This window comes from Ruditapes philippinarum, unplaced genomic scaffold (assembly GCF_026571515.1).
Source record: "Ruditapes philippinarum isolate M1 unplaced genomic scaffold, ASM2657151v2 ctg16092_1_1_1_1, whole genome shotgun sequence".
Taxonomy (NCBI): Eukaryota; Metazoa; Mollusca; class Bivalvia; order Venerida; family Veneridae; genus Ruditapes; species Ruditapes philippinarum.
In genome coordinates, this window is record NW_026852100.1 from 1 (window position 1) to 20277 (window position 20277).

General features: G+C 33.5%; 1 protein-coding gene across 2 annotated transcripts; it reads left to right on the forward strand.

Annotated features, from left to right (window-relative positions):
- Positions 1 to 4810: 4810 nt before the first annotated feature.
- On the forward strand, positions 4811 to 19972 carry LOC132749221 (uncharacterized; the record flags this gene model as incomplete). Of its 2 annotated transcripts, none has more annotated exon segments than XM_060738948.1 (9): positions 4811 to 4946; positions 7169 to 7298; positions 7989 to 8088; positions 8463 to 8597; positions 9060 to 9127; positions 15145 to 15299; positions 15924 to 15984; positions 18481 to 18578; positions 19802 to 19972. In XM_060738948.1, coding segments are annotated over 8 exon segments (909 nt in total), but the record flags the coding sequence as incomplete, so codon positions are not given.
- Positions 19973 to 20277: the final 305 nt, after the last annotated feature.

Sequence of the window (20277 nt, forward strand, 5' to 3'; positions counted from 1 at the left end):
TAAATATTACAAAGAAAATCAAAGAAAAATGAACAAATATTTTAAGAAAAAAAGAAATATCCAGTACTATTTTACATGTTAATGTGCGATTAATGACTGATACTGCAGTATTATCACCTTTTTAAAGCTGCATACAACCAGATCAATTTTAACATTTCGAGAAAATCAAAGAAAAATGTACAAATATTTTAAGAAAAGTAAAAATATTCAATATATAGTACTAATTTACATGTTATGTGCGATTAATGACTGATATTGCAGTATTATCGCTATATTTTTAGTGCATGACTAACACAACACGTGCTATTTTATAATTTATTCAAACATATTAAGGAAAAATTACATTCTAACACGACCCGCATTTTTCCCTATTGAACATAGAAGAACCGAAAGTGTGTATTATTATGCAATAGAGTCACTGTTTGACGTTCTTTATTTAGACGTGTGACGTAATCATTGTACATGTGACGTAACCACTATGAAATCCGACGCGCTGACAATAAGTACGGAAACAAATCAGGCGCAATTTTGCTTAATAGCAGGTACGGCAGCATTTATTTGTTTATGTCGTGTTAGAATCGAAATAATATATCCAAATCGGTGATTTTATCGCTGGATAACATCACTGTTTGTCGTTCGGATGCGCAACATTATATCACTCGGGCTACGCCCTCGTGATATAATTCCTCGCATCCGAACTCCAAACAGTGATGTTATTGAGCTATAAAATTACAGTTTGGGATATATTATTTCTTAATTATAACATTACCAAAGAAAAAAAGTACATTTCAAGAGTTTTTAGAGGAAAAATATTTAAATGGTCATTGCTATATACATGTATATAATACAGTGAAAAATATCAGCATTAAACAAAATATCAACACAAACGTAAAATAAACTCATAAACTTAAATGAATTCGCATGTTGTTTATTAATATCTGACGTGAAGTAATTAGTAATGAAGGGAAAAAAACAAAACGAGAATGCAAAATAGATACTGGCTACTGTTGTATAATTTGATGTATGTGTCGTTATTATAGTTTATTATTTTCCGTGAATATATTTATTTATGCAAATTGATTAATAATGTCGTTGTGTATATTATTTTTTATATTTAGTATATATATAGAGGAATCTATTCAAATTGCGTCCTAAGTTTTTATACGTTCCTGTACAAACAAACCTGTGTTTGTGACCACTGCTGAGACCTAATTTAGAATCACAGCGACTATCATTTTAAAGAATTAAGGATGTACTAGATTCTGACGCATAATGTGCCTTTAAAGTAGTTCTAGTATAAAAATGTTGCATACAATAGTATACTGTATAAGACTAATGAACACTGTTCATAGCAAAGTATATACATTTTGCTAAATGAACAGATTTTGACGACATTTGATGACATTAACTTTTTCAATCTTATTTAATGTTGGCCAATGACAATAAATATGGTTTAAAGTATTTTCCCCTACATTAATTAATTTTAATAGAATAACACAAAAGTTAAACTAGGGACAGTATAGATCTGCTCAGACTTCACAGGTATACGGGTGGTACACAGAAGGTACACGGAAGGTCCTGGTCTGTACACGGAATGTACATGTGTGGTACACAGAAGGTACACGGGTGGTACATGGAAGGTACACGGGTAGTATACCAGCATTTTGAGGGAGGGGTTATTATTTAAAGTGAACCGATTAAAAGAAGCAAAAGACAGCGGAGGGTTTATCAATAAAACATCGCTAGATGAGAAGGAAATATTTATACATAAAATAGCAATGTATGACAAGAAAAACAGGTATTCAATATGTGACATAAGTAATTCTCTACTTACTGAATGAAAATTAAATAAAACAATTTGAAATTTGAGTAAAACTATGCATGGGAATGGGAAATACTGTCTTTCTAAATATCCAAACCTATTGCTTTTTTTTCGTAGGAGGAAGTAACTGAAATGATTATATCAAAACTGACGTAGTAAGGAAGAAAATATTTTTCCGTTTACTTGAATGTTTTGTAAAATATTTAATTTTAAATATGTTGAATAGCCCTTTTCGGGAACGAAAAGAATTGTAATAAAATATAGAAAACGTTTAAAAGATAAATACAAATATCAAGTTAATAAAGAAATATTTCAAGGCTGCGGAATATATTAGAGATCCAAACAGAATTACGTAATATAATCAGTGTCAAAATATATATATATATACAAATAAATCAGTGTCAAATTATATACACCAATAGCCCAGAACCTTATGATAACAAGGTAAAACTGACCACGAAAATGTAAAGTAACATATGCTTTGTGATTGTTCATACATTATCCAATCTCATTATACTTTATAGTTGAAGACAAATATAAAATAAAATAAACCAAAACTCAGATATAAATCATGCAATAGACAAACAAGTTCCTCAATAGAGGCGAGGAGAGTATCATATATAAGTCACTGTTGTAAGGAAAAACGAACAAAGGGTCTTGGGGTTAGTTCATTTACTTCTTAAACACTTCATTAAGTCGTGTGAACAAGAACATAACGGAAACTTCGACAAAGAGATACTACTTAAGTACAATTAACACATGTATATATTTTTCTTACTTTCTTGCTGTGCGACAGTTAACAAATTTGCCACCATAGATAAACTTGATATGAAAAAATAATGTATTATTCTGTTAATTTTATGAGAAGAGGAAGTTCTAAAGGTAACTGGACAGGAAGGTCTGGCCCAACTAAGTTGTCCACTCATATCTGAAATGATGCACGACATAGTAAAATAAAACCCTTTAAAATCTCTACCAATAAAGCGTTAGAATCGCCATCCTCTATAAGTAAATCGCCTTCCTCCATCATTAAAGCTTGAAAATCACCTTCCTCTGCCAGAGAAGCTTAGAAATTGACTTCTTCAACCAGTAAATCTTGAAATCGCCTTTCTCCACAAGTAAAGCTTGAAATCGCCTTTCTCCACAAGTAAAACTTGAAATCGCCTTTCTCCACCAGTAAAGCTTGAAATCGCCTTTCTCCACAAGTACAGCTTGAAATCGCCTTTCTCCACCAGTAAAGTTTGAAATCGCCTTTCTCCACCAGTTGAGCTTGTAAATCGCCTTTCTCCACAAGTAAAGCTTGAAATCGCCTTTCTCCACCAGTAAAGCTTGAAATCGCCTTTCTCCACCAGTAAAGTTTGAAATCGCCTTTCTCCACAAGTTAAGTTTGAAACCGCCTTTCTCCACCAGTAAAGCTTGAAATCGCCTTTCTCCACCAGTAAATTTTGAAATCGCCTTTCTCCACCAGTTGAGCTTGTAAATCGCCTCCCTCCATAAGTTAGACTTACAGTCGCCTTTCTCAACTAATAAAGCTGTAGAATTGCCTCAACTAGAACAACTTGAAAGTTCCCCTCGAGTAAAGAAATTAATAATCGCTTTTACATTATTCATTGCACAGTATCTGTTTCCAGGTTACTAATGTTAAATTTGCTACGTTCTACGAAATGAGATTTAAACGTACTTGGAATGAGTAAAATCTAATGCTATCTTCATTTGAGTCGTTTCACGACAAAACCAACATAATGGGTTTGAGACCAGCATGGATCCAGACCAGTCTGTGCATCCGCGCAGTCTTATCGGGATCCATGCTGTTCGCTTACCAACCCTATTACAAGTAGAGTAACTGATAGCGAACAGCATGGATCCTGATCAGACTGCGCAGATGCGCAGGCTGGTCTGGATCCATGCTGGTCGCAAACCCACTTTGTTGGTTTTGTCGTGACACGGCTCATTTGATCTTGTAATTAATAATGAACGAGAAATAGGGAAGGATCAAGGCTCAGATATTTCGGACTTGGTGTAAGTAAATGTTTAAGTCTTTCAATTCTAATTGGTACTTTATTAATAAATACTGGTAACTATTAATTTTGACCAATAAATAACACAAAGCTGACTAAGAATTGATGCAAATATCTTTCTTGGTTCATCATGACTGAGTCTCTTTTTTCAGAAAGTCTCAAATTTTGTTAATAAAATGAAGACACTTGAATGTTAAAATGTGCACCTTAAATGCATCAGAAAACACGATTTATCGTGCAGATTTTTTTTCATTAAGGACGGCCTCAAGAACCCTCGTAAGAAGGGCGGGGCGTTAATTTCAAACTTCAGTGCCCAAAGCAGATTTTTTTTCGGATCTATCCTTGTTCATTGATATACTGATATGTAATATTGTACATGTATGCCTCATATAGTTGTCATTCGTTTTACATTGGCTATTTACGTGAAAATTAACTGGTTCGCAACCTCAAATCAAAAGACTACATGCCGCAAAGAACCCACTATGAAATTAGTTTGCAGTTTTATAAGAGTTACGTCACCCCATGGAAATTTTACTTACTGCATTTCAATATACACACCGTCCTGGCACGCCGCCTCTTAGGCGGTGTATAAGTAATAGAAAGAGCATCGAAACACAAGGCTATCTGATTTGTACGAGGGGGCGTAGCCCCCGAGTATAAATCAGATTGCCGAGTGTTTCGATGTTCTTTCTCCTTTGTATCATAGTCAAACATAAAAACACGTTCCCTGTTGTTACAATATGAAACCCCGGAGAAAGGTAACCAATGAACGAGCATCTAAATATGACATTTCTGTCGTTTTCCCTTTCTCTGCCGTCACAATAAGTAAACCCCGGCAAAAATGAGACAATCAATGGGCATGCTCTGGAGTGCGGGTAACTAATACCTGCACTCCAGTTAACGCACGGTGCATGTATATGTATACGATTTAACTCGACACATTTTCAACAGAAAGGTACCCAAACTATGATACAATTATTACTTCTTGAACGGTAGTGTGCATTGGACCGTGTCGTGCTAACCAAAGTTTGTTGGAAAGTAATTGTGGAAATTAAGTAACTGCTCTCTTCTGTATTTTAAACTCTTATTTAGCAGTTTCTCTCAAGGTAAATGCTATTCTCCGGGAGAAGAAGGTAAAAACGTTGTAATGTATTTGATCCGCGATAGACAATTATTGACAACGCAATAACTTTGTGGCATTTTTTTTAAATCAAATTATGTTATTCAATGGTTGTCATACTTAAAGGAAAGAGTTATAAAACGTTGATTTATGCTGAAAAATTACATGATGATATATAATTGTTAAACATTTCGCCTGCATATACTACCATCTTAAAAATTTTCACACGATGGAAACGTGATACAGTAATTACCACAGGTGTATGGCGCGTAGCCTAGTCAGTGACTAGTACCTCCACCCCCGCGATCCCTCCACACCCCGTCCCCCCGCATGTGTTTATATAAATAAAATCATTTCAAACGCAATTCAATTCATACCATTAAAAATACCTTCATTGACTATTAAAGTTTGAAATCATCTCCCACTTTGAAATCAAATCGCCTTCATTCACCAGTTTAACTTCAAAATTTTCATACGCCATTTATATACAAGATTAAGCAAAATAAAATTTGTCTTATATTATCAAAATAAGACATCATCATCGTCATCACCATCTTTTTTTTCACATCATCATCATCATCATCGTCATCATCATCATCATAATCATCGTCATAAATTCACATTATGAATTTTGAAATATCTTACGTGTTTGCCATTAGAATAACAGTGTTTACTTAATATGAGGAAATAATGATACATCCTGGTTTATGCGTTAAAGTTAAAACGCAGTTAATAAATATTGTGATGTCTTTTTATGGCAGATTTGATATATTGTAAAAAAATCTTATTATGATATTTCAAAATTCATAACCACACAGTACATGAGGACAATTATAATATATTAATAAATGAAATATTAATGACATGAAATGTGCATTATCATGTTCATTTATTTTCCACAGTAAAAATATTTTAACTACATTGGAGCATATTTATCGTATAAACACTAGTGCCTTGCCGGACTCCTTTCTTTTAAATTCAGCCGGTCTATACACAAATTTAAAAGGGAATTCTTTTAAATTAGAATGTTTATAAAAGAGAAAAAGTATATAACTGCCACTCGTGAAATATTTATTTTCAGCCCAAGTTGAATAAAAAAATGAATATCCTCTCTATATCATATTGACATGCTTCTGTTAGTAAAATACGTTCCTGAAATTATTATGCCCCAGATGTAGCATTATTATGTTATGTTATGTTATTGCGACATTTTATTTATGTCAATCTATTTAATCCTTAAATCGTTCTTACATTATCATTTATTCTCAAACAATTATGATGCTAGCATCACAGGTGGCAGTATCAGTGTTTGGACACCCCACCCCTATCTACCCCTGGACCCCTACTACAACCCTGAAAAATAAATAATTCAACACTCTAAGGCTAACTATAAGGTATCAAATACAAAACCACCGATAAAATTATTTATAAAAAAAAAAATTTCCACTATAAAAATTATAGTTATAGAAAGGTGAAAAGCCTACTATATGTTCATTTGCCAAAGAATGTGGAACACGGGAAATCGTCGTTTCGGCGACTGGGGCGCATTCCGGCGGCATTTCGCTGCATCATTCATTAACATCAATAAAAAGAACTAGAATTCCACAGCTTATCTAATTCAAGTCCAACAAATATCAAATCATTCCGTTTTTTTTTGTTTCATTGTCGTAGCCATTTTGGATTCTGATACCTGGGTTGTAATACACGATCTGATTGGACGAGCCAAATTGGACGTCTAATCATATCGCGTATATCACACAGGTATCAGAATCCAAAATGGCAACGACAAGTCAAAATATACCGTGAAACAGAAAAAAACGATAGAATATTGATATTCGTTGGACTTGAATTAGATAAGCTGTGGAATTCTAGTTCTTTTTATTGATGTTAATGAATGATGCAGCGAAATGCCGCCGGAATGCGCCCCAGTCGCCGAAACGACGATTTCCCGTGTTCCACATTCTTTGGCAAATGTACATATAGTAGGCTTTTCACCTTTCTATAACTATAATTTTTATAGTGGAAAATTTTTTTTTTATAAATAATTTTATCGGTGGTTTTGTATTTGATACCTTATAGTTAGCCTTAGAGTGTTGAATTATTTTTCTTTCAGGGTTGTAGTAGGGGTCCAGGGGCAGATAGGGGTGGTGTGTCCAAACACTGATACTGTCACCTGTGATGCTAGCTATAATATTGGTTTTTTTTCAGGGGAGAGCAATGTTGTATGCACGCAATGTATACAGTCTTTTTACAGTTGTCTCCCTTCTCTCTTCAATCGGTTTTCTAGATGCGTCATCCGGCTTGCGTATCACAGTAACTGAATCGACATTAGATATGGGTATGTGAACACAGGTTATGAATTAATTATTTTCAGTTAGTTTTCTTGTGACAAATAAAGATATTTGAGAAATCATGAATAGTATTATAGGCGTTCAATCAGTTTTTTTCGTTGTAATATAATTGTTCATAATTTATGAAAGCATCGTTAAACGAACATGCCTGTACTTGACCCCCTGGTCATTTTGTATCAAGATTGTAAGCTATAAATATGCAAACTATAGGATAATAATAATAATGATTGTATTTTGTGATTATATACGTTAAACATTAACTTAACTTTTTTTAAAGTAAATGTACATACAAAACGTATACAACTTTCGCTAGCTGTATACGTCAACTAACAAATATATACATCACCGTTTTCAAACAACGTAAACTATATTAGTTGCAAGCTGTATACGGCGCAACAGGTTGTCTGTGTGTTGTTGACTTAAAACTACTTACCACTCGCTGCTATGGGCTGGAACCTGCGAGGAACTTTGGATTCTTTCATATGAGGAAGCTATTCAGCAAGCCTGCTGAGGGTCGATGGTTTTACTCATGTGCTCGAAATAATGCCTTAACTCCTCATCAACCAACTGCAGTAATGCTGAAACGGCCTGAATGATCTTAACAGGGTCGGTGTTGATAGACCCAGCAAGTCAAAACAGTACTTGTGTTGCTACAGTCTTTTCTGTCTTTATCTTAGTCAACCAAGCAGAAATAAAAGCATTTCAGACGGATTTAAATGGCAAAAGATTCGATGACATTGGTGAATCTACCGGAGACTTATCATGGAAAGTTTCAAAGTAAATATTTCATTCACTTTTATCGTATCTTTCTAATCAATTCCAAGCGATAAATACCCTAAAAGTAATGGAATGTAAGAAAGCTTAAACAGTATATTACATTTTCCGAAAAACACACATAGCAGATAATACATAAACATGTTTATTGAATTCGAAACTTGTTTCGGAATAACATTTATTTGAAATATTTTATTATGTCTGATTTTACGGAATTATAACACTATCGATAATACGGAGTCGTGGCAGAGCCATCTTTTAAAACAGTTCTTTTTACGAAACATGTCTTGATATATTATTTGTTTACCCTCGGAAAAGAACCAGATGGGCGAGCATGGAAAGTGAAGTGTTATTATATTTTTATTTTATTATTTTAGTATCCATGTTCAGCACGTAGGATCAATGACACCAAACATTAAATTACATAGCACCGGTCAGATTACGTGGACGTGTTACATAAGTTCATTAAAGGTGAACGGACGTTGGAATGCAAAATTGTCAGGCTGGTTACCGTAAGATTATCTAAGATATACTAGTATTGTTTGAAACATTTACGTTCTATCAAAGGAATTTATTGTTTAGCCTGCAATATAAACGCTTGACTAACATGAAAACCAATCAAATTCTTGTACAATAGAGAAAAACAGAACCACCGAGGAACGCCCAAAACGACAAATTGAAAAATATTGCAGGCTCGGTTTGATTGAGCATGTTCATGGAAGATACTTGAAAATGCAAGGTACCGTCCACGCCCCCTAGCACCTGCCTAAGCAGAATTTAACATTTAAACATGAAAATGATGAAATTTTGTATGTAGAATCATTTGCATCTGTAAAAAAATCTGGAAACAAAGTAAGCCTTTAAGTTTTAAAATATTCGACTGTTCGGTCGAATTCTGTCATTTTAATGGTCATTTATAAAAACATAGTTATATGTTAAGAATTTGTTATAAAGATAGTTTCAATATTTTGCAGTCTCTCGGCTTCAGGCGATATAACAGCAACAGTCTCCGGGACTTCACTCAGTATCTCTCTAACTTTATGTAATTATTTATTTTTCTTTTTTTATTCATTCATATCATTTGCAGTCACGTAATGTATTGTTTCTTTCTGATTCAGTAACTTATTACGAATAGATAGAAAAGAGAGACCATTTGTAAGTAAGACCACAACTTGTTAATTCTTTGATATGGAACGCCTGGACTGTCTTATGTTAAGATTGAATGATATACCTGGTTAAATGTCTTTCTGTTGAGTCCGAGATACAATATGCTGGGTTGAAATCCTAATGTGCTCAGTTATTGAAGTGCTATGTTGTGTGCTGACTGTATTTTATTCAGTCAAGTCAATGTATTGTCGGGTGCATAAGTCTTTATGTTCAGTTCTTAAAACAAACAGGCATGTGGAAACACAATTATGTTGAGTTAAAAAGATATGTTGTAGGGTGTTACAGTTATTATGTTCGGTTATAATAGTATGCTGTTTGGTGCTCTTCTCATCATGTTCAACCATGAAAATAAACAGTTGAGTGGTAATATCATTTTGTTTGGTTGAGGCAGTGTATTATTGGGTGATACTTTTATTATTTTCAGTTGCAATGACATGCTGTTTGGTGCTTTATTCCTTCTGTTCAGTCGTGAGATAGAACTGTTAAATGGTACAATCATTATCTTAAATGGTACTATCATTATCTTGTGTGCTGATTATATCTTCTTCAGTCAAGTCAATGTGTTGTTCGGTGCAAAGGTCGTTATGTTCAGTGGTTTTTTGGTACTATCATTATGTTCAGTTCAGATGATATACTGTTCGTTGCAGAGGTCATTATGTTCAATAGTGAACACAAACTGTTGTGTGATACAACCATTATGTTGGGTTCATTCGGATATTTTCGGGCAACAACATGGGAGAGGTCACGTCGAGGCTAATGACCACTAAATTGCCAAAACAATTTTCTTCCCTGTAAATATTATCGGGGGGGCTTAAAAACGTTATTTTCATAAATTGGACTTTTAAATACCCTATGGGTATTTATTAGTTAATTCATGACTATACCTATACTGTTACAGTCATAATGGGGTACAGTATATAGAAAAACTTAAAATAGGGGGTAAGGGTAGCCTGCTAAAGTCACACATGACCACCGTAAATAAAACTTAAAATTTATCTGTTTGGTAACTATAAAGAGTCACAAATGGACACAGCAAACGAAATTTAAAATATAAAACATCATATTCAAGTAAGGGAACCCTATTTGAGTCACACATGGCCACAGTATATGGAGCATATAAGTAAGGGTAGCCTATTTAGGTCACATATGGCCACAGCATATACAACTTAAAATGTATTTGTTGGTAACCCATTTGAGTCACACATAACCACAATAAATGGAACATAATATCTAAGTAAGGGAAACCTATTTGAGTCACACATGGACTTATATTAAGTATAAGTATAGGTAGCGCAATAAAGTCACACATACCCACATTATGAATAACATTCTATATAAGTAAGGGAAACCTAATTGAGTCACACTAGGCCAAAATATATGGAACATTATGTTTAAGTAAGGGAAACCTTTTTGAGTCACGCATAACTAAAGTATATGGAACATTATATACAAGTAAGGGTAGCCTAATAAAATTAGACTCAAATACATTTCCCTGACTTAAACATTATGTCTAATATATTGTGACCATATGTGACTCAATTACGTTTCACTTACTTATATAGAATTTTCTTTATACTTTGGCCATGTTTGACTTTATTAGGCTACACTTACTTATATATAATGTTCCCTTTACTGTGGTCATGTGTGTCTCAAATGGGGTTTCCATACTTATATTTAACGTTCTTTATACTGTGGCCATATGTGACTCAAATAGGTAATTGTTTTGGCAATTTAGTGGTCATTAGCCTCAACGTGACCTATGGAAATTAGTTGCTCCCGCCCGCCATCTTGTTTGACGCGAAGAAATCCGAATGAACCCAACATAATTGTATGACCACTCAGCGCATTGTCAAATGACTTGTCAGCGCATTGTCAAATGACTTGTGCACCGAACAGTATATCTTATATTTAACGTTCCATATACTGTGGCCATGTGTGACTCAAATTGGTTTGCCTTACTTGTATATTATGTTTCATATTTTAAATTTCGTTTGATGTGTCAACTTGTGAGTCTAAAATGTTACCAACACATACATTTTAAGTTTTATTTACGGTGGTCATGTGTGACTTGAACAGGCTACCCTTACCCATATTTTAAGTTTTATATACTGTGCCCATTATGACTGTAACAGTATAGTATAGTCATAAATAAACTTGATAAAATACCTATTGGGTATTAAATATGCCATACGATCTGTCCAATTTATGGAAATAACGTTTTTAAGCTCCTGATGGTATTTACGGGGAAGAAAATTGTTTTGGCAATTTAGTGGTCATTACCCTCGACTTGACCTATGGAAATTAGTTGCTCCCGCCCGCCATCCTGTTTGACGCGAAGATATCCGAATGAACCCAACATAATTGTATGACCACTCAGCGCATTGTCAAATGACTTGTGCACCGAACAGTATATCATCTGAACTGAACATAATGACGGTATCACACCACAGTTTGTGTTCACTACTGAACATAATGACCTCTGCACCAAACAGGATATCATCTGAACTGAACATAATGACGGTATCACACAACGATTTGTGTTCACTACTGAACATAATGACCTCTGCACCAAACAGATTATCATCTGAACTGAACATAATGACGGTATCATACAACAGTTTGTGTTCACTACTGAACAGAATGACCTCTGCACCAAACAGGATATCATCTGAACTGAACATAATGACGGCATCACACAACAATTTGTGTTCACTACTGAACATAATGACCTCTGCACCAAACAGGATATCATCTGAACTGAACATAATGACGGTATCACACAACAGTTTGTGTTCACTAATGAACATAATGACCTCTGCACCGAACAGTATATCATCTGAACTGAACATAATGACGGTATCATACAACAGTTTGTGTTCACTAATGAACATAATGACCTCTGCACCAAACAGGATATCATCTGAACTAAACATAATGATAGTATCACACAACAGTTTGTGTTCACTACTGGACAGAATGACCTCTGCACCAAACAGGATATCATCTGAACTGAACATAATGACGGTATCACACAACAATTTGTGTTCACTACTGAATAGAATGACCTCTGCACCGAACAGTATATCATCTGAACTAAACATAATGATAGTATCACACAACAGTTTGTGTTCACTAATGAACATAATGACCTTTGCACTTAACAGGATATCATCTGAACTGAACATAATGACGGTATCACACAACAGTTTGTGTTCACTCCTGAACATAATGACCTCTGCACCAAACAGGATATCATCTGAACTGAACATAATGACGGTATCACACAACAGTTTGTATTCACTACTGAAAATAATGACCTCTGCACCGAACAGTACATCATCTGAACTGAACATAATGATAGTACTATTCAACAGTTCTATTTCACGACTGAACAGTCTGAATAAAGCACCCAACAGCATGTCATTGCAACTGAAAATAATAAAAGTATCACATAATAATACACTACCTCAGCCAAACGAAATGATAGTACCACTCAACTGTTTATTTTCATGGTTGAACATGATGAGAAGTGCTATTTTAACCGAACATAACAACTGTCACACCCTACAACATATCTTTTTAACTCAACATAATTGTGTTACCACATGCCTGTTTGTTTTAAGAACTAAACAGAACGACTAATGCACCCGACAATACATTGACTTGACTGAATAAAATGTAATCAGCACACAACATTACACTTCAATAACTGAGCGCATTTGGATTTTCACCCAGTATATTGGGATTTTGACCCAGCATTTTGTATCTCGGACTCAACAGAATGACATTTAACCATGTATATCAGTCATCCTACACATAAGACAGTCCAGGCGTTCCATACTTTGACCTCATTTGCCGTCAGTAGGCTGGCGTCTTGTTCCCGATTTTTGGCGTCCGCGCCGAAGCGCGGCGCCTATTGGAATGAAATGAGATTTTGTGAAAGGGCGACAGCAACTTCTCGAGCCTTTTATAGTTGCCAATAATAAAAGCCGATCATTCCGATCGGTATGAGGGTGCTTGATTGTTAATTAGTCGCGATATGTACAATGAATGGCGAACTGGAGAATTTCGCAATGCAAACATTTTCAAATGAAATAACCTTTTCCGTCAATAAATCGCGCTCTTCGGGGTATTTTTGCTTATCATTTTGTAGTACACAGTGGGTTATTATGGTATGTTATTCCGAAAGCTGTTAATAGAATGATGAGTTGATGACCTTAATATTCCGAAAATCTATTTATAGAGGGATGTACTCCTAGGTAATTCCCGGTCTCTCCCGGGATTTACTAATGACCGGCGAATAGTACCACACGTTTATTGTCCGGTCTCTCCCGGTTTTGGAGTAGATATCGTTACAGAACAGAGCAAATATTTTACAGATAAATAAGCTTTTTTTCAAAATGAATGTTTGTCACTTAGTTTGGTTACAATAATTAATAAACACAGATCAACTCTCGAATTGATTGATTATTATTATACATAAACATACAATTCGAAAAAAAAACCAACAACACAAATCGCATGTTATATTTTATCTATATGAGATAAAAACAATAAATATGTACAATAATTGAGAAAAAATGTACATTTTTATGGCATTAATATGACACTATCAACTTTAAAACATTTTATATAATTTATTATTCGTGTTTAGTAAAGATTCCGAGGAATTATTCAAAGTTACAAATCAGATTTTATGAATTATTCAATTGATTGATAATTTAAAAAAATGATAAAGAAAAAATACAAATGTACATGTATATGGTTTAAGAATAAACAATATTATAAATTGAAAGATTAACCATGATTTACTGACTTTTTCCAGTTAAGTTTTGACTTATAATCGTCGATCATTATGACAATTGAATTCTTAAAAATAGTAGTAAACGTAAAAACTCAGTATTAAAATAGCGCATAAAACACACACAAAAAAAGAAAAGAAAACAATATTCATAAAATCTGTATTTTTTTTTATTAAAATAGAAATTACATTTATTGTATAATAAACAATTATGCTCAACATGATCAACATGGTAATATAACAAGTGTCATATTGTTACTTAGTGTGAACAGATACCTTAAGAGGGGGTCCTCGTTAATAGCAATAACATAATAAGGGACAATTACACAAGTATGGTGTTGATCATGCGTTACACATATGGATTATAAATGATTGTATACATGTATATCCGTTGCTATTAATAACCACGATCATAAAGAAATAACAAGTAATATTCTAATTTCTAGCATGCCGATCAAAGTTATAAATAATGAACAATGTATTTCGTCCGTTCATTCAAAAGTGATATACAATTCTGGTAAAACCCAATGAACCATTGAAAAGTTTATAAGAATATCTTCTCATCATATATCTACTAGTTCATCTGCACCTGCTGTTTGGACGCCCTTTGATGCTTTGCATCAATGCTTTTCTTGTTAATGTTTGAAACGTATAATTTTCGTACTTACTAGCCTCTTTTACATAGACAAACATAACTGAAGCCGATAAAGAATAAAGTGAACATTTTTATTCTGAGATTCAAGACATGTGTTAACTAAAGGAAGAATTAATGAATCGTTGTAAACTAATGGTGGACGGACAAGAAGCCGCTCTTTCCTATTTTTACACTTTTTGACATGCCTTATTTGAGTTTAATTTTGTGAGCTCATTGTTCAAAATACAAAATCAATGCACGCTCATTTTGGTCGCTTATCATTCATACTATTTTCCGTTTTAGTTTCCTGATTGTAGAAATAAAAGACAATCTCGTTTAAAATTATATGTTTCATAGCAAGTTATATGTAATATGTCGGATAACTAAAAAATACAGAGATCAAATTTAAAAGAGACCATTATCATATGTCTGAATTTACGTATTTTACGTATTTCAGCGGAGAACTTTGGAAGTCTCGGTATAAGTCTCAGTCAGTGTTCAGCGCAGATCGGAAATTTTAACCTCCACTTTTCTGGTAATCTACTGGACGGGCTTCTGAATTCACTCACTGATATTTTTGAAAACGATTTGAAAATGGTTCTACAGAAGACGGTGAGTTTGTTGAACTCTTATTTCATTGTGTTGTTCTTATATGTGTTCTATAACCCCCGCACAATGGAAGTTGTATATGTGTATACTGGTTTAAAATTGTCAGGCCGTCTGGTTATTGAGCCGTCACTTAAGCTGCTCAACCAATTTCAATTAAAAAAATACTTGATGACAGGAACAACTGTATTGATATTCACTTTAATATATCGTAAGGAATTCGATATTGACTAATTTTTAGTCCTTAAATTATACCCAAAATTTCTGAACTTAGCTATGATCGACTATAGATATCTTAGTTATTTATAAATGTAGGGTATTCAAACTTTGATATAATAACTATTTTAACATTACCTTTAAGTAGGAATAACTCAACTTGACCTTGACCTTTACATAACGTTTACCTTCATGAAAATATTAATGAATTCTGCTTAAATTGTCCATAATTTGATAAGTTCAAACACTAAGAATATAGCCATTATGATTAGTAAATCATATTTGATTTGAATGTTAAAATGACCTTGATAACTTGCTCTTAAAATGAAGAAGACATTTAAGGTCAAAATGATTATTGAATTTTGCTAACATTAATATATGGTTTACTACTACTATTCTGATATACATTTTCAGATTTGCAATCTTGTGTCAAAAGGGATGGTGGACATTTCAGCCGATATGAAGAACATAATGAGTATATTACCTTTTAAAAATTATATATTGTTTAAATTCATTGTAAGGCTGTTAATCAAATATTAAAAATGACAAGCTGTATGGTCCACTTTTAAGGCACTACACGTATTTATTGCAGATGAAATGCAGAAATTGTTAGCCACAGATATTGTAACAAACGAATACGACCAAAAGTTCACTTATAAATTTACACAGCAAAATAATCGGGGAAATATCTCGGTATTTGCATTCGTAATGATAAAATATGCTTATATGCGGACGGGATAATATGACATCCCGCATGCTTATAACCTCTTAAAATAATTAAAATAATATTTTGTAATTACGGAATACTATATCGTAAAACCGAATTTATATTTCGTAAAAACGAATTAATATTTCGAAATTACGAATTAATATTTCGTAATAACGAATTATTATTTCGTAAAAATGAATTAAGTTCCGGGGAAAAAAGTGAGGAAAATGTCAAGTTTCAAGTTTTATTAAATATATCTCAGTATGTAATATACATAGACATGAGAACAAATTCTAATAATACACGTAATCACAGAGGACAACTTTTATTTAAGATCTTGAAGGAATTTATACGAAAGTGAAAAAAAATCTATTCCGTAATTAATGATATTGATACTAGTCCATTCTAGTCATACTCATGGATTTTAATAATGCGCGACCCGGTCTGTAGATATTTTAATCAGGTTATTTGATTGGTCGATTGATTTACACACCGTGTAAACCCATTAATTATGTCATGTAGGTCAGTCAGGTTATGCAGAAATTGTGTCATTGTGTCAGGATGAGGTTAATATCATGGAAAACGTGGATTATGTCTGTCTCGGACTTAATCACACGTAATCTGATTAAGGGTAGAAGTTGACATCTTCGTACTCACAGGTGTTCGGCGCGTTGATTGGTCACTACCCCCGCACCCCCACACCCACTCTACAGCCCTCCAACCTCTCAAAACCATGTAAAATACAGTATTTTTCATTTGAAACATGTTTTAATATTTGGTTTATGCTTTTAATTCAATAACCTTCATCTCCTACAAAAAATAAAAAATTGATACATATATATTTAGTAAAGGTATGCAACTCGCCGCTCAATTTTCAGCACTCATCTTAATATGAACTCCATAACTTCAACATTTTTTCACCAATTTTCAATATCTTGGTACCAAATGGCAGGGAATTGATTACTCTTAAAGGAAATAAAGCTGTCATTACGAATCATTCAATTTATCAGAAGATGTGTAATCTCAAAGTCACCGCAAGTGTAACTCGACAGTGATCTGACCGCTGGTTTCTTCAAAATTACCCGACTAAACGGCAGTTTATTCGAATGAATGAATATTTCATTGTATTGCGCATATAAATATGATCAAAATTATATTAATATTTGTAATAACTGTTCAATCAAAAACCTTATAAAACTATAACAAACCTTTTTTTCCGATATGCCAATTCTCCAATCCAAAATGAAAGTCATGTATAAACGGAAGCATTCGTATGGAGTATTTTCATTGGTCGTGTGAAAACCTTAGACCAATGAAAAAATACTCCGTACAAAAAATTAAGAGGAGAGCACTCTGTAGAACTATTACTTGCATTATAATTTTGGAATTTTGGCATATCGGAAAAAAAGGTTTGTTATAGTTTTATAAGATGTTTTGATTGAACAGTTATTACAAATAATAATATAATTTGATCATATTTATATGCGCAATAAATGAAATATTCATTCATTTCGAATAAACTTGCCGTTTAGTCGGGTAATTTTGAAGAAAAACCCCAGGCGGTCAGATCACTGTCGAGTTACACTTGCGGTGACTTTGAGATTACAACATCTTCTGATAAATTGAAATGATCGTAATGAAAGCTTTATTTTCCGTTTAAGAGTAAAAATTCCCTGCCATTTGGTACAAGATATTGAAAATTGGTGAAAAAATGTTGAAGTTATGGAGTTCATATTAAGATGAGTGCTGAAAATTGAGCGGCGAGTTGCATACCTTTACTAAATATATGTTTCAATTTTTTTATTTTTTGTAGGAGATGAAGGTTATTGAATTAAAAGCATAAACCAAATATTAAAACATGTTTCAAATGAAAAATACTGTATTTTACATGGTTTTGAGAGGTAAGAGGGCTGTAGAGTGAGTGTGGGGTGAGGGGGGGGGGGGTAGTGACCAATCAACGCGCCGAACACCTTTGTTCGTACTGGGTTATTAAATGTTGTCTGCGGTCTGTGGAAACTGGCAATAATTCATTTTTGGAATAAATGTGAATCAGTGAACTGTGTCATTTTGAAATTTATTTGATGGATTATTTATAAGAGGGTCCGATTATAAGATGCTCACAATCTCCTGTTGGCATGCATAACAACTGTAGAAATAGGTAAGTGAATTTTATTTTTATTTATTATTTTTGTTGAGTTGTTTACACGTATAGGGATTATACCTTAGGGGTATTCACTTACTTCTTTTATTTTTATTTTTCAGCCTCGTTTCCAATTCAGGTTATTGGAATTCCACTGACTCTTGACAATGCCTTTACACAAATAGCAGTCTCAAGTGATACTATATCAACCTATCACAAGGTAAATCAATACAAGCAAATATTTAGCCGCCTATGTCGCCAATTTAGAGCCAAGCCAGTATGTACACTCCGGCAGCCTGGACAGGCTCCATACCGCGGATTGTTTATTTCATTTCTACTTTGATATTCAAATCTCTGATTCAATTAATTGCTTTAAATTGATAGCTTGGCACATCTTTTTTCCTACAAAATCATCCGGTTGAATGTCTACGGTTCATTATATGTTTATGAAATATGGTCCCATTATTCCGACATAAACATGACAGTTGACACATATTTGACGGTTATATTTGAATAGGAATATTTAGGCTTTGTTGTTTGAAAGCTTTCTTAAAAATGTTTCCCTTTTTGTATCGTATCGTTTTTTCAAATTGTATAGAGAATCTTCACCGGAATGAGTATTTACCAATTGCTAAAAGTAAATCGCCTGAAACGCCCAATATGCCTCAGAAATGCTATCATTCTTATTACTCAAAAACTGTTTATTGAACTGTATCGTGTTACAGTTTCCAACAACACCCTCATTCGCTATATTACACATGATCTTATGCATTATACTGCATCTTTAGTTCTGTGTGCAATTGGTATAATTTACAGTGAATTAGTATTTTGTATGGAAGTCTAAATACTACTTTATGCACCATTTCCTACCTTTACAACACAGAACTACTTTTTCAGTCGTTAAACATCTAACATGCACTTAATCCGCTATATCTTAATATTATTAAACACATGTTTGACATTTCTAAAGATATGGAATTCTGAGGCATAATGTGCCTTTAACCCTTTCGCTGCCAGAGGGTTATTGTTTTATTGATCACCTATTTGCCAGAGGGTTTTCTAAAAAAAATACTATATTATTAATTAATATAATTATTATTATTTTTTATCAGAATTATAATAATTATATATGTTTCCAAATCTGTAAGTATAATAATAATTATTGTCGATGGTATAATTTTCTTTATATTTATTATTATTTTTATTATTATTATTATTAATTTATTGTTATTACTATTATTATTATAGAAACGCCTAAAGCCGTCCATATGGCAAATACGCCGAAAATAACAGGGACGGCATAAGCCGTCACTATGGCAGTGAAAGGGTTAATATAGCCTTTGATGTTATTGAATGTACTAAAGAATGTTTAGTTTTGTTAATGTTTTCTATATCCTTCAAATAATCATTTAAACAATTATGATACGCGAACTACTTTTACAGGGAGCGGTGCATTGGTATGATCATACATTTTACTCGTCTGACGTAAATCGATTTCCGGCTGCGCGCACATCACATGGCATAGCGTTTGATCTGAAAGAAGATGTGTTTAATAATTTGCTGAAAACATACGTAGAAAATGGAAACCTAGATGGAATGATCGGTTACTCAAGGGTAGGTAAATTATGTTTTTGTGCTGCATTGTGTCATTTGTTTGGTTTTGTTTCATTTAACACCGACAATATTTAAAAAATAAAGCAACATTCAAGCTTTAGAGGTTGAGGTGGAGGAAGACATCAAGTGCCCTTTATTCATTATGTAAGGCAAAAGCGGACGCTTGAGTAGAATAAAAAAATACATCCCGTAAGCTAGCCGGATAGCTTCCTGTAGAACTAATCAAAGACGCTCTAGATAACGGGCATCACGTGATTTAAAAAATTAATAGACAACCGACCAATTAATAAGCGTTGAGTTTTAAT